General features: G+C 37.3%; 1 protein-coding gene across 1 annotated transcript in view; it reads left to right on the forward strand.

Moving 5' to 3' along the window:
* Nucleotides 1-15,342, forward strand: part of SLC4A10 (solute carrier family 4 member 10) — a 432,482-nt gene that overhangs the window by 298,704 nt on the left and 118,436 nt on the right. Inside the window, exons 12-13 of the mRNA XM_053698366.1 lie at nucleotides 679-853; nucleotides 981-1,114. Coding sequence (XP_053554341.1) covers nucleotides 679-853; nucleotides 981-1,114 — 309 coding nt within the window. The remainder of the gene's footprint in view (nucleotides 1-678; nucleotides 854-980; nucleotides 1,115-15,342) is intronic.

Genomic DNA, 15,342 nt, shown 5'->3' on the forward strand with positions numbered 1-15,342 from the left:
GCTGCCAGGTGGCTAAAGACACATGCATGCTTCTGTGCTCACCTAGGATTTCTCCTAGGATGTGAACTACTCAAATTTGATAATAAAATTAAATTAGAAAGTTGTTAAAAATGTACTGCTCTATCCAATCCATTTTTACATTATTGTACTGTCCCTTTAAGGTCAGACTTCTAGTTTTTTTAAACTAATAATTGCATTATGCAACTTAATATATAATATATAGATAATAATACATAACAAGGATGTCACAAATCATTAAGAAGCTATGTGATGGTAATACAAAATGGTCAAAATGAAGAAAACAAGGAATCAAACCTTTTTTTTTGTATTGCTTACATAAGATCACTGGTTTTCAAACCTGTCGTTAGGCCTCCCTAACGGGCCACATTTTGAGGACATCTGATCTGGAGCACAGGTGAAATAACCAGCTGAATAGTAAACATGGTTATTTTACCTGCTCTCATCCCAGCAATCTCAAAATATGAACAGAAAATACAGATTTTTACCAAACATTTTCAGCATTGATCACACAGTTCAATTCTGAACAATTCTGTAATCTAGAATTGGTACTATAATAAAGACAATAGGTCATCTAGTTTATATGTATATACAACTGCACAGTGTATTATTAATGTATCATAAGTGTAAGGAAAATAATATTTTTTTCTCTCTCCCTAGAATATTTGGTGGACTTGTACTAGATGTCAAGAGAAAGGCCCCATTTTTCTGGAGTGACTTCAGAGACGCATTTAGTTTGCAGTGCTTAGCTTCTTTTCTGTTTCTCTATTGTGCATGCATGTCTCCTGTAATCACCTTTGGAGGTCTTCTTGGTGAAGCAACTGAAGGTCGTATAGTAGGTGTTGTACCTTACCTTAAGCCTAAAATAACATATGATGCAGTTATTATTGTTATTTTGTTATTTTGATCCATGAATGCTTAGTATTTTTAAACCATTAAAATATATATTTCCTATTACCTAGAGTGCAATAGAATCTCTCTTTGGAGCCTCAATGACAGGCATAGCATTTTCTTTATTTGGTGGACAACCCCTGACCATCCTGGGGAGCACAGGACCAGTGCTTGTGTTTGAAAAGATACTGTTCAAATTTTGCAAGTAAGTTAAATTATTATTTTTTTATCAAAATACAAATATGTACACACAGTATAGTTTGTATTGTGTTTTGTTAGAAACATGGTACATAAATTATGTTCTAATGAATTGTGCATATTTATATAAACATAAAGGGACTGATGATCAAGATTGTTATGAATATTATGCTTTACTATTTCAGTGACGTACCCACTAAGGGCTAGATTATGAGTGGAACGGTACTTTGCGCTCCTGCTCGCACGTTAACTTTACTAGACAGAGGCTTTATGCACGCATCGGGTAAGGGAGCGTATAAGAGGTTGAAAGTAAAACGTTTTCACACAAGCTCTAACCCAATGCACACAAAAACCGAAAGTTCATTAACGTATTCCCTCATAGACTTCAATGAAGCACAAAAAATATAAAAAAGCCTAGCACCCTATCTCGTGTGCAAACATGATAGTGTTTTTTCAAGTGCACTAACCTGACTTGAAATATTAATATTTCACATTTGAATGTTCTTCACATAGAACTATTTATTTATAAATACATAATGTTACCACCATATACAGCAATGTGTAGAAATGTATGTCACAATGTTTTTGATGCGGTCATGCAAAGCACCTAGGCGGGGGCAGTTTAAGTTGGGAATTTCCTTGTTTTCTAAAGTTTCATTAAGAACTTAAACTCTAGGCATTAACATAAGTTTTTAAAAATTAATTTCCTTGTTTTTTTTTCTTTTTTTCTTGAATTCACACACATAAAAAATGCATATTTTTATACTAAAAATAATACACGGAGAGGATAACCAAAAAGATCAAACAGCAATTAGTAATTATTTATACAATGTACAATAAGTCTGACTCTGAGTTGTGCACATATACAAAATGATTGATTAATATACAACACTATACCATGGGGTCGATTTATGAAGCAGCAGATGCTGCTTCTGACCCACTCCGCTTCAGGTTCGTTTGAAGTGGAAGTTAAGAACGAGCGGTCGTAACTTGTCTGCCACCTCTGAGTAGGGATGGGCGAATGTGTTTATATTTAAATTAGAATGTTTGAACGAATGTTATTGTAGAAATTCGATTTACATAATAGATTGTTGATCAGAACCAATGTTCTTAAAAATTCTATTATCGAATGTTATTTACAGTTTTCGAATGTCACATTCGAATTTGAATATTACATTTAAAAAACACAGTATTAGACTAGAAATACTATTTCGAATTTGAATGTCACATTCAAATTTGAATATTACATTTCGAAATTGAATGAATACATAACTAAACATTCTATTATACAAACAAATATTTTCAAATTTTATTTAAAAATTCGAAAATGAAAATTCGAAAATAGAATGTAAGGATATTATATAAACATTCGAAATTCGATTTGAACGAACGAATGTTTTAAAATTCTTTTTTAATTTTGAATTTTTTAAAACATTCGCTCATCCCTACCTCTGAGGCGGTGGACAGCAATCAGCCTGATCAGATATGATCAGGTTGATTGACACCCCCTGCTAGCTGTCGATTGGGCCCAAATGTGCAGGGGGCGGCATTGCACAAGCATTTCACTAGAAATGCTTGTGCAATGATAAATGCCAACAGCATTTTAGTGTAAAATATCTCAAAAAACACTAATCAGACCAATTTTTAACCTAGGGTAACAGGAGATTCTCACAACAAAATCTATTCAAATACCAACTTTCAGGCAAATCCATGCAGCCAATTCTTAGATAAACACGTCCGTATCACCAATGTTAAGTCTATGGCATTTTCAACTCATACCCCTTTCAATATCAAATATCTCAAAAACTACTGAACGTAATCACTTCAAATTTTCCAGTTTTGTAGGGATTACAGATCTAACTAGCAAATGTCAACAAAATATGTAATTCCACTTCAAAGGTATGAGCATGAGAAATTTATAATGGAAAGCAGTTCTGAATTTAAACTATGGGACATGACCGTGTCCACATAATACACACACACGTACATATTTAGACGTGTATATATGTATCCTTATGATAAAGCCCTTTGCAGGCTTTTTTTCCCTAACAGCTGAGACCTCATATCTTTGAGCCCTTGTAACTTTTTAATGCAATATTGTTTTTTATATATTTGTTATTAGATAGTGTTTTTATGAACCAGAACCAGAGCTATCCCGACGCACTTAAGTGAATGTGTTTACTTTCAATTCGTAATACGCTTTTCTCGCATGCCACAGTTAGCGGGCCACTCATAATCTAGCCCAAAGTGTATTATGTTTTAAAACACACAAAAAAATATAACGGAACCTCTATATAATTGTATTAATGTAATTATATATATATATAAACTAGTGGTTGTCAACTTTGCAGATGCAGTGTCTGTAGTTTAATAACACTCTGTATTATATATTTAGCAAAGGATAATGTATATAAAACCTGAATCCTTTAAGTTCTGAAATGCCAATAAATTAAACCAATACCAGATCAATAAAAAAAAACATACACAGAGATTACGAGTTTTGCAGTAACAGGGGTGCGTTGCTAACAAGCATTTTTTTTTCCACCGCTCACTTAAGACAACGCTGGTATTACAGGTTCTTTTTAAACCCGGCGTTAGCCGCAAAAAGGTGAGCGTAGAGCAAAATTTAGCTCCACATCTCACCTCAATACCAGCGTTGCTTATGGTAGCGGTGAGCTGGCAAAACGTGCTTGTGCACAATTTCCCCATAGGAATCAATGGGGCAGAATTGGCTGGAAAAAAACTAACACCTGCAAAAAAGCAGCGTTCAGCTCCTAACGCAGCCCCATTGATTCCTATGGGAAAATAAAAGTTATGTCTACACCTAACACCCTAACATGAACCCCGAGTCTAAACAACCCTAATCTTACACTTATTAACCCCTAATCTGCCGGCCCCGACATCGCTGACACCTGCATAATATTATTAACCCCTAATTTGTCGCTCCGGACACCGCCGCCACCTACATTATCCCTATGAACCCCTAATCTGCTGCCCCCAACATCGCCTACGCCTACTTTTTATTTATTAACCCCTACTCTGCCGCCCCCAATGTCGCCGCCACCTAACTACAATTTTTAACCCCTAATCTGCCGCCGCCAACGTCGCCACCACTATAATAAAGTTATTAACCCCTAAATCTAAGTCTAACCCTAACCCTTACACCCCCTAATTTAAATAAATTATTCCTATTTAAAACTAAATATTTACCTATAAAATAAACCCTAAGCTAGCTACAATATAACTAATAGTTACATTTGTAGCTATCTTAGGATTTATTTTTATTTTACAGGCAACTTTGTATTTATTTTAACTAGGTAGAATAGTTATTAAATAGTTATTAACTATTTAATAGCTACCTAGTTAAAATAAGTACAAATTTACCTGTAAAATAAATCCTAACCTAAGTTACAATTACACCTAACACTACACTATCATTAAATAAATTAACTAAATTACCTACAATTAATTACAATTAAATTAAATAAACTAAAGTACGGAAAAAAAACCACTAAATTACATAAAACATAAAATAATTACAATAATTTTAAACTAATTACACCTAATCTATTCCCCCTAATAAAATCATAAAAGCCCCCCAAAATAATAAAAATCCCTACCCTATACTAAATTACAAATAGCCCTTGAAAGGGCCTTTTGCGGGGCATTGCCCCAAAGTAATCAGCTCTTTTACCTGTAAAAAAAATACAATACCCCCCAACATTAAAACCCACCACCCACACTGTCACCCAACCCTACTCTAAAACCCACCCAATCCCCCCTTAATACAACCTAACACTACCCCCTTGATGATCACCCTACCTTGAGCCGTCTTCACCCAGCCGGGCACAAGTGGTCCTCCAGAGGGGCAGAAGTCTTCATCAGATCCGGGCAGAAGAGGACCTCCAGAGGGGCAGAAGTCTTCATCCAGGCGGCATCTTCTATCTTCATCCATCCGGAGAGGAGCGGGTCCATCTTGAAGCCAGCCGGTGCGGAGCATCCATCCAGACCGACGACTACATAACGAATGACGGTTCCTTAAATGATGTCATCCAAGATGGCGTCCCTTGAATTCCAATTGGCTGATAGGATTCTATCAGCCAATCGGAATTAAGGTAGGAAAAATCCTATTTGCTGATGCAATCAGTCAATAGGATTGAAGTTCAATCCTATTGGCTGATCCAATCAGCCAATAGGAATGAGCTTGCATTCTATTGGCTGTTCCAATCAGCCAATAGAATGCGAGCTCAATCCTATTAAGGGGGGATTGGGTGGGTTTTAGAGTAGGGTTGGGTGTGTGGGCGGTGGGTTTTAATGTTGGGGGGGTATTGTATTTTTTTACAGGTAAAAGAGCTGATTACTTTGGGGCAATGCCCCGCAAAGGGCCCTTTTAAGGGCTACTTTAATTTAGTTTAGGGTAGGGATTTTTTATTATTTTTTGGGGGGGGGTTTATTTTATTCGGGGGATTAGATTAGGTGTAATTAGTTTTAAAAATAAAATAATTACAAGAATTTTAATGTAATTTAGTGGGTTTTTTTTCGTACTTTAGTTTATTTAATTGTAATTAATTGTAGGTAATTTAGTTAATTTATTTAATGATAGTGTAGTGTTAGGTGTAATTGTAACTTAGGTTAGGATTTATTTTACAGGTACTTTTGTCTTTATTTTAACTAGGTAGCTATTAAATAGTTAATAACTATTTAATAACTATTCTACCTAGTTAAAATAAATACAAAGTTGCCTGTAAAATAAAAATAAATCCTAAAATAGCTACAAATGTAACTATTAGTTATATTGTAGCTAGCTTAGGGTTTATTTTATAGGTAAGTATTTCATTTTAAATAGGAATAATTTAGTTAATGATAGTAATTTTATTTCGTTTTATTTAAATTATATTTAAATTAGGGGGTGTTAGATTTAGGGTTAGACTTAGGTTTAGGGGTTAATAAATTTACACTGTGTGCAGAATTATTAGGCAAATGAGTATTTTGACCACATCATCCTCTTTATGCATGTTGTCTTACTCCAAGCTGTATAGGCTTGAAAGCCTACTACCAATTAAGCATATTAGGTGATGTGCATCTCTGTCATGAGAAGGGGTGTGGTCTAATGACATCAACACCCTATATCAGGTGTGCATAATTATTAGGCAACTTCCTTTCCTTTGGCAACATGGGTCAAAAGAAGGACTTGACAGGCTCAGAAAAGTAAAAAATAGTGAGATATCTTGCAGAGGGAATTGCAAAGCTTCTGAAGCGTGATCATCGAACAATCAAGCGTTTCATTCAAAATAGTCAACAGGGTCGCAAGAAGCGTGTGGAAAAACCAAGGTGCAAAATAACTGCCCATGAACTGAGAAAAGTCAAGCGTGCAGCTGCCAAGATGCCACTTGCCACCAGTTTGGCCATATTTCAGAGCTGCAACATCACTGGAGTGCCCAAAAGCACAAGGTGTGCAATACTCAGAGACATGGCCAAGGTAAGAAAGGATGAAAGACGACCACCACTGAACAAGACACACAAGCTGAAACGTCAAGACTGGGCCAAGAAATATCTCAAGACTGATTTTTCTAAGGTTTTATGGACTGATGAAATGAGAGTGAGTCTTGATGGGCCAGATGGATGGGCCCGTGGCTGGATTGGTAAAGGGCAGAGAGCTCCAGTGCGACTCAGACGCCAGCAAGGTGGAGGTGGAGTACTGGTTTGGGCTGGTATCATCAAAGATGAGCTTGTGGGGCCTTTTCGGGTTGAGGATGGAGTCAAGCTCAACTCCCAGTCCTACTGCCAGTTTATGGAAGACACCTTCTTCAAGCAGTGGTACAGGAAGAAGTCTGCATCCTTCAAGAAAAACATGATTTTCATGCAGGACAATGCTCCATCACACGCGTCCAAGTACTCCACAGCGTGGCTGGCAAGAAAGGGTATAAAAGAAGAAAATCTAATGACATGGCCTCCTTGTTCACCTGATCTGAACCCCATTGAGAACCTGTGGTCCATCATCAAATGTGAGATTTACAAGGAGGGAAAACAGTACACCTCTCTGAACAGTGTCTGGGAGGCTGTGGTTGCTGCTGCACGCAATGTTGATGGTGAACAGATCAAAACACTGACAGAATCCATGGATGGCAGGCTTTTGAGTGTCCTTGCAAAGAAAGGTGGCTATATTGGTCACTGATTTGTTTTTGTTTTGTTTTTGAATGTCAGAAATGTATATTTGTGAATGTTGAGATGTTATATTGGTTTCACTGGTAAAAATAAATAATTGAAATGGGTATATATTTGTTTTTTGTTAAGTTGCCTAATAATTATGCACAGTAATAGTCACCTGCACACATAGATATCCCCCTAAAATAGCTATAACTAAAAACAAACTAAAAACTACTTCCAAAACTATTCAGCTTTGATATTAATGAGTTTTTTGGGTTCATTGAGAACATGGTTGTTGTTCAATAATAAAATTAATCCTCAAAAATACAACTTGCCTAATAATTCTGCACTCCCTGTAATATAGTAGCGGTGATGTTGGGGGCGGCAGATTAGGGGTTAATAAATGTAGGTAGGTGTCGGCGATGTTAGGGATGGCAGATTAGGGGTTAATAAAATTTAACTAGTGTTTGCGAGTGCTGTGGTTTAGGGGTTAATATATTTATTAAAGTGGCGGCGATGTCCGGTCGGCAGATTAGGGGTAAAAAACTTAATTTAAGTGTTTCCGATGTGGGGGGGGGGGTGCCTCGGTTTAGGGGTTAATAGGTAGTTTATGGGTGTTAGTGTACTTTTTAGCACTTTAGTTCAGAGTTTTATGTTACGGCGTTAGCCCATAACTACTGACTTTTAAATGCGGTAGGAGTCTTGATACTGGCGTTATGCAAGTTCCATTGAAAAGATAGGATACGCAATTGACGTAAGGGGATTTGCGGTAAGACTAGTAATAACAGCGGGCGTTAAAAAGCAGCGTTGGGACCTCTCAACGCTGCTTTTTAAGGCTAACGCAAGACTCGTAATCCAGCCGATAGTTTATTAAAATAATTATTGGAAATAATAAGCAATATTTGAAACAATATTAAAACAAATAAGCATGGGGGGTGTGGCTTAGAAGCGGCCATGAATGGTTGTAATTTATGAACCTCCCAGAGAATTTTTGATAATCTTCCGGTTATCCTGAACAACGTATTTTATCTCACAATTATAAGATTAATCTAACTTATAAGTTCTTGTTACAAATAATATTGAGATTGATCTTTCTATGTATTTTGGGACCCGATATAGCCTGTTGTGAGCTCAGGCAGCGGCCTACACATGCGTTCTCAACACACCCCTGGTCACCTGGGTCGAGCAGCTCTGGATCTGTTGATATTCATACAGACTTGCTATTGTAACTAGAAATAGATTGTTACAGTTCAAGCTCTACATTTACACCATCACACACAACATCCTTCATATATGGGCCATGGGGGACTTGTATTGCACCCTTCAAACTCTACTAGTGGACCTTGAGCGGAAGTTCTGTGATAACATGAGCAACTTGATCACATCTCTACAGACAGGGGACAAACCAGTAGATTAAACTTCACTGAGACCCAAGAATACAGATGTTCCTATATCCTCAAATGACCAGAAACAGCCAGAGTTCTCGCAATCACTTACCTTATTGGGGTTGGAGCGGCCCTTAGAATCGGACCTGGAAACTGCATGAATTCGGGGGATATCGTAGACCGGTCTTGCTGTGACTTTTGCACCACAGAATAATGCACAGGTACCTACACTGCACCTCGTAAACGACAGTGATCTCCCTTGTCTGACTCACGCTCCCAGGGATGCGGCCGGTTCACGGGAGCTGAGTATCAATCTGCTACGAGATCAGTTGGAAGTCTCTGAAGAGAATACTGCCATGTCTTCGAGTGATATACCCCCATCCCGCAGAACCCTATTTGATACATCAGCGCTTCAGCCCATTTGGAGGAAGCCAGAGGACAATCTAGTCTTAGGGCTATGTGGAGGCTCACAACAGTGGGATCTGGGAAATGAATATGCCAGCCCAACGCTACCTTCCAACTACATCCATGAGGAGACATTCTTTCCGCTAACATGCAACTGACCCAAAACCCTTAATGCTCTGTAGCAGAGATATGAAAACCCTACTAGAAGGAGAATAGGTTGATCACCATATATCAAGAATGACTTGCTCTCAGACTTACCCATGTAACTGGAGAGCAAAACAACTTACCCTACCTCCACTCTAAGTCTGGCTCGATCCAAAAGGATCATCATGAAGGCTGCACACCTGATAATTTAATGTCAGTGTTAAGATTTCTGTTTTATGTGTTCACTTTATTTTTTATTCTTCTTGGCAAGTTTGATGTTACCACTTCTTTATCAGTAGCAAGCCCTAGCTTCATATACCTGTCTTATACATCCACCCATTATCTCACTTTCTTACACACCTGAGCTTCACTGTTATCTAATGCGACGTGGGAAATTTAAGCTCTTTCCAAATCATAACACTCCACATAGTTTATGAGAATTAGCAGTAATCAGCTGAGAGCTTTGGATATCCATTATATCAAGTTTCTAGCTCTCCCATCTATTATCTCCTATTTTCCAGTAATCACCAGATATAGAGTTCCAGTAATCCGTGCAATTATTAATTATATTAACCTCCTATGACCCACTCTACTTCTCCCCTAACTGGTGGTGTATAATGTACAACACATAGCATATTGGCTAAACAGTTCCTACTTAACTGTACTTACCTGACTTCATCCATTCCCTTATGCTACATGTCTTATTAGCTTTAATTTGCATACAAATATATGTCACTCAGTTGCTCAAACTTCTGCAATACTATTTAAAGTGGGCTACTTTTAGAGCACACAGCTAGTAATTTATTTCATAGTATACTAATACTATTACAAACCTTAACCTACGTCATATTAGATTCCTATAGTGGCCCTTCCTACTTATCTCACAAACACTGTTATAATCCATATACAAAGGCCCAAGAGTGGCCAGCTGCATGGCAAATATAAGATATAACCATAAGAAAACTGAGTCTCTCGATATATATTTTATTGATCTGAACATATGCATAAGGGTTGTTAAGTATTGTTATTTTACTATAGCTTGTTAAACCTATTTACTAGCATTCCCATACTACATCTTGCAAATCATATGAGGATCCCTAAGTGCTAGTACTCTGTATTTTGTCACCTACTGCAGCAAATGTTTATTCTAATAATTTTCCTAGTGCTAGTGTTCCTTCATTAGTCTTAGCGAAAAGGCTTGGGGCCAAGAGTGGCCCTAGATTTTGGGGAGGATTCCTTATTGAAAAATAGAGGTTTCATTACAACTCTCTATCGCCAAATTTACAAGTTGTGCACTGAACCAGGTGCGTAAATAACGCAAAAAAATTAGATGTATCACACTCCCCATAGCACTGCCATTACAAGTTACACAACAACCTTCTTTTATTGCGCGGTATTGTGCGATAAGCTCCATACCGCACAAAACCCAAGGTTTGACTTGACGTACTCGTGCACGTTTTCCCCCATAGATATCAACTGAGAGAAAGTGTTAGAAAAAAATAACACCTGCGATCGCGGACTGGCGATCGCCGTAACGCAATCCCCATTGATGTCTATGGGGAAAAGAAAGTTATGTAAACACCTAACACCCTAACATAAACCCCTAGTCTAATTACCCCTAATCCACTGTTCCCCGACATCACCGACACTAAATAAAGTGATTAACCCCTAAACCTATTAACACCTAAACCGACGGCCCCCCACATCGCTACTACTATAATAAAACTATTAACCCCATAAACCGCCGCCCCTGCATCACTAACACTTAAATAAAGTAATTAACCCCATAACCGCCACCCCCCCCCACATCACTACTACTATAATAAACCTATTAACCCCTAAACCGCCGCCCCCCCACCGCTACTAATAAAATAAACGTATTAACCCCTAAACTGCTGCCCCCCACAGCGCTACTAATAAAATAAACCTATTGACCCCTAAACCGCCATCCCCCCACAACACAATAAACCTAATTAAACTATTAACCCCTAAACCGCCATCCCCCACAATGCAAATAACTAATTTAATCACTAAGCCCCCTAACCTAACACCCTCTAAATTAACCGCAATTACATAAAATAAAAAATACTAAGTTAAAATTAAAATAAAAAATCCTAACATTACTTTAAACAAAAAATCTAAGTGTTAAATTAAAATAAATAAATCTAAAATTACAGAAAAAATAAACCAAATTATCAAAAATATTTTTTTTTATCCTAATCTAATACCTCTATAAAAATAAAAAAAGCCCCCTCCCCCAAATAAAAACACCCCCTAATCTAACACTAAGGTACCAATAGCCCTCAAAAATACAAATTAACCCCTAACAGTAAACCCCCCAACCCACCTAACCCCCCAAAATAAAAATAACTAACACTACAAAAACCTAAGCTACCCATTGCCTTTAATGGGGGATTTGTATGGGCATTACCCTTAAAAGGGCAATCAGCTCTTTTGCAGCCTGTTAAAATAAAAAAAAATCCCTTATCTAAAAAAAAAAAAAAAAACACCCCAAAGAATAAAAAAAAAAAAACTAATTTAATCTTAGGTTTTTTGTTTTAACCCCTTAAGGACTGGGCACTTCAGACAAAAACTTCCTGAAAAGACCAGAGCATTTTTTAGCATTTTTGCCATCACTACATTTAAACAGAAATAGAGCCTTTATATATATATATATATATTTTTATATATTTGTTTTTAGTAGACAACACAAAGTATTGATTGAGGCCCATTTTTGTATATTTCATGCCACCATTTCACCGCCAAATTCTATCAAATAAAAAAAATTGTTAACTTTTTCAACAGCTTGTGCAATCATGGCACACATGGTTGTAAATGCTTCTCTGGGATCCCCTTTGTTCAGAAATAGCAGACATATATCGCTTTGGCATTGCTTTTAGGTAATTAGAAGGCAGCTAAATGCCGCTAAGCACCACAATTGTATTATGCCCAGCAGTGAATGAGTTAATTAGGTAGCTTGTAGGGTTCATTTTAGCTTTAGTGTAGAGATCAGCCTCCCACCTGACACATTCCACCCCCTGATCCCTCCCTGATCCCTCTTAAACAACTCTCTTCCCTCCTCACCCCCCAAAGGTACCCCCATCTTAAGTACTTTTTTTTTTTTACATTTTTTTTAAAATTATATATTTTCTGCATGGTAGTATCCCCCCTTACATCCCAACTTCCCTGATCCCCCCTTCTAAACAGCTCTCTCTATATGCGGCCATCTTAGATACTGGCTGACTGCCAGTACCCAGTTTGCTGCAAAATCTGCAATAAAAAAAAATAAAAAAAAAAATAAAAAAAATATATATATATATATATATATATATATATATATTACCCATTTTCTGTAGTGTAGCTGCCCCCCCCTAAATACCCAAACCCACCTCCCCCTCCCAGATCCCACATATGATCCCCATCATTGCCCCTTTTTTTCCCTGTAGCATGGCGTAGCTGTCCCACCCACTTCCGCCTCCTCCAGCAATGGGCTACTCACCCGCCGTCCTCCTTACGCTCCCACCAACCAACGATCAGTCCCTCCGATGCAGAGAGGGCCCTCTCTGCTTCGGTAACTCTGCAACTCTATTTCTGCAGTGGCAGATTGCGGCAGAGAGAAGCCCAGGACTGCAGCGACATACCCTGACCAGCAGCGTACAGGGTACGGCGCTGGTCGTTAAGTGGTTAAGTAATGTTAGGATTTTTTATTTTAATTTTAATGTATTTTTTTATTTTATGTAATTGGGGTTAATTTAGGGGGTGTTAGGTTAGGGGGCTTAGTGATTAAATTAGTTATTTAGTTTATTGCGTTGTGGGGGATGGTGGTTTAGGGGTTAATAGGTTTAATTTATTAGTAGCGATGTGGGAGCCGGCGGATTAGGGGTTAATAGGTTTATTTCATTAGTAGCGATGTGGGGGCCGGCGGTTTAGGGGTTAATAGGTTTATTATAGTAGTAGCGATGTGGGGGCTGGCGGTTTAGGGGTTAATAGGTTTATTATATTAGTTGCGATGTGGGGGGGTGGCGGTTTAGGGGTAAATAGGTTTATTATAGTAGTAGCGATGTGGGGGGCCGGCAGTTTAGGGGTTAATATAGGTTTATTTAGTGTTGGCTATATGGGGTGTCGGCGGACTAGAGGTTAATAGGTTTAATATAGTATTAGCAATGTGGGTGGCAGATTAGGGGTTAATAGTTTTTATATAGTATTTGCAATGCTGGGGATGGCGGTTTAGGGGTTAATAGGTCGTTTATGGATGTTAGTGTACTTTGTAACATTTTAGTTATGAGTTTTGTGAAACATATTTGTTTTGCAAAATCCATAACTACTGATCTCAGATATCGGAATGGATCGTGGCGGTATAAGCTATAACGCTAACGTCATAGCCGGACCGCACAATCTGTAATACAGGCGCAATGAAAATCCTGCACTCAAAAGTCATTTTTTGAGTGCGGAATGGAGAGTTGCGTAAAGGTAAAACGCTAACGGTATAGCCGTACCGCCGCGACTATTAATACGGGAGACCTCAATTAAAAAATTATGAACACAAAAAAAACAAAAAGAAAAAAAAACTAAACAAATAAGCATACATCATTACAATGATTTAATGATTATAGAGTTAAAGCTAATGTCAACAGTCCCTAAATTATTTTATTTGCAGTAGCTTGTGTTTTTAATAGAGGAACAGAAACATTTGTTATTTAAATTCTCAGCATAGCTGGTAAATATCAGATAAATAGATAGGACCAGGATAACAGGAATTACCTACTAAAATTATTTGTAAATATAAAAACTAGATCAGAATTGATAAACTTACCTAATTAAATAAGAAAGCTTTGAATATAAATGTAAACTTATATTAACAAAACTGTTTCATGTGGGCTAATTTCATATATTGTGGGATCCCTCAGTTTGTTTCAGTGTAAATAGACCCTGTTAAGTTACTCCTGGTTCCTCTCTCGCTATTTCCCTGACTTGTCTGTTTGGCCAGCTTTATCCTCCCATCTCCGCTGGACAGGGTGTAGTCACTGTGCATGCTCTGTATGACCCCTCTTGTGTCACCCGCTTGTGCCTCTTTTTCCCCCTTCTGTGGGTGAGTGTGTATTTTCTTGAAAACTTAATTCCACCACCGCTGATGAGAAAAGGTTCGCACCAATTACAGAATAATTTAGCAGTCAGAATATTTTCCCACAGAGAATGACACTCGTCACTAAGCTTTAATAATAAAAAGGTTGAACCCCACTAATGTATACACAGTAGATTAAGAGACTTACTGGGGCCATATATGAATAACATGGGGATATTTGTGGATATTTATAACAATAATATAATGATAGGAATCATGTAGCTATGTTAGGCACCTTGAATATCATAAAACCTAAATATGAATTATTTTGTTAAAGTACAAAAACTTCACTGTAAGCAAAAATATATTGACAAGCAACACTAACAAAGAAAGAGCAACACCAGAACAACGGGGCTATGGCCTTATCCTGAAAGGTAGAATGCTCAGAAGTAATTTAGAGAAGCGTTTTTTTACAGATGGGGTGGTTGATTCATGGGATAAATTTCTATTAAAGGTGGTAAAGAAAATCACTCTGGAAGACTTCAAGAATGCCTGGGATAAGCTTACACTTTATAGAAAATATATGCAGACTTGATGGAACTTTTTTTCTTATCTAGTGTCAAAATCTATGTTTCTATGTTTATGTTGAAATGATTTTTATTAAGTTTTACATAGTACAAACGAAGACAAAAAGACAAGAAAGAAAACAATAATTGTTAGAACAATCTGATATACAACATCAGTTTCTAAATGTGCCCATTGACAATGAAATAATCTTTAGACCTGTTAATACGTTTGTAAACTATATATTTTACTTTCTAAGATTCTGGGTATACAACGGTTAATATTTCAAAAATAAAAATATAAGAAACTGGTAGACCTGAGAGCAATGGGTAAAATGATAGCTTATCTATTGGGCACAGATCGTCGCCTGTCTTCAAAAGGGAAACAAGAAAAATACTAAGGAAAATAAAGAGAAGGGGAAAGAAAAAGGAAGAAGGTTAAATATGAGAAAAGAAAAAGGTGATATATAGAAAAGAAAGAAAAGAGAAAATTAAGAACTGTATCAGATGCTTTTTTAAATATCTTCTC

The sequence above is a fragment of the Bombina bombina genome, chromosome 1, assembly GCF_027579735.1.
Source record: "Bombina bombina isolate aBomBom1 chromosome 1, aBomBom1.pri, whole genome shotgun sequence".
NCBI lineage: Eukaryota > Metazoa > Chordata > Amphibia > Anura > Bombinatoridae > Bombina > Bombina bombina.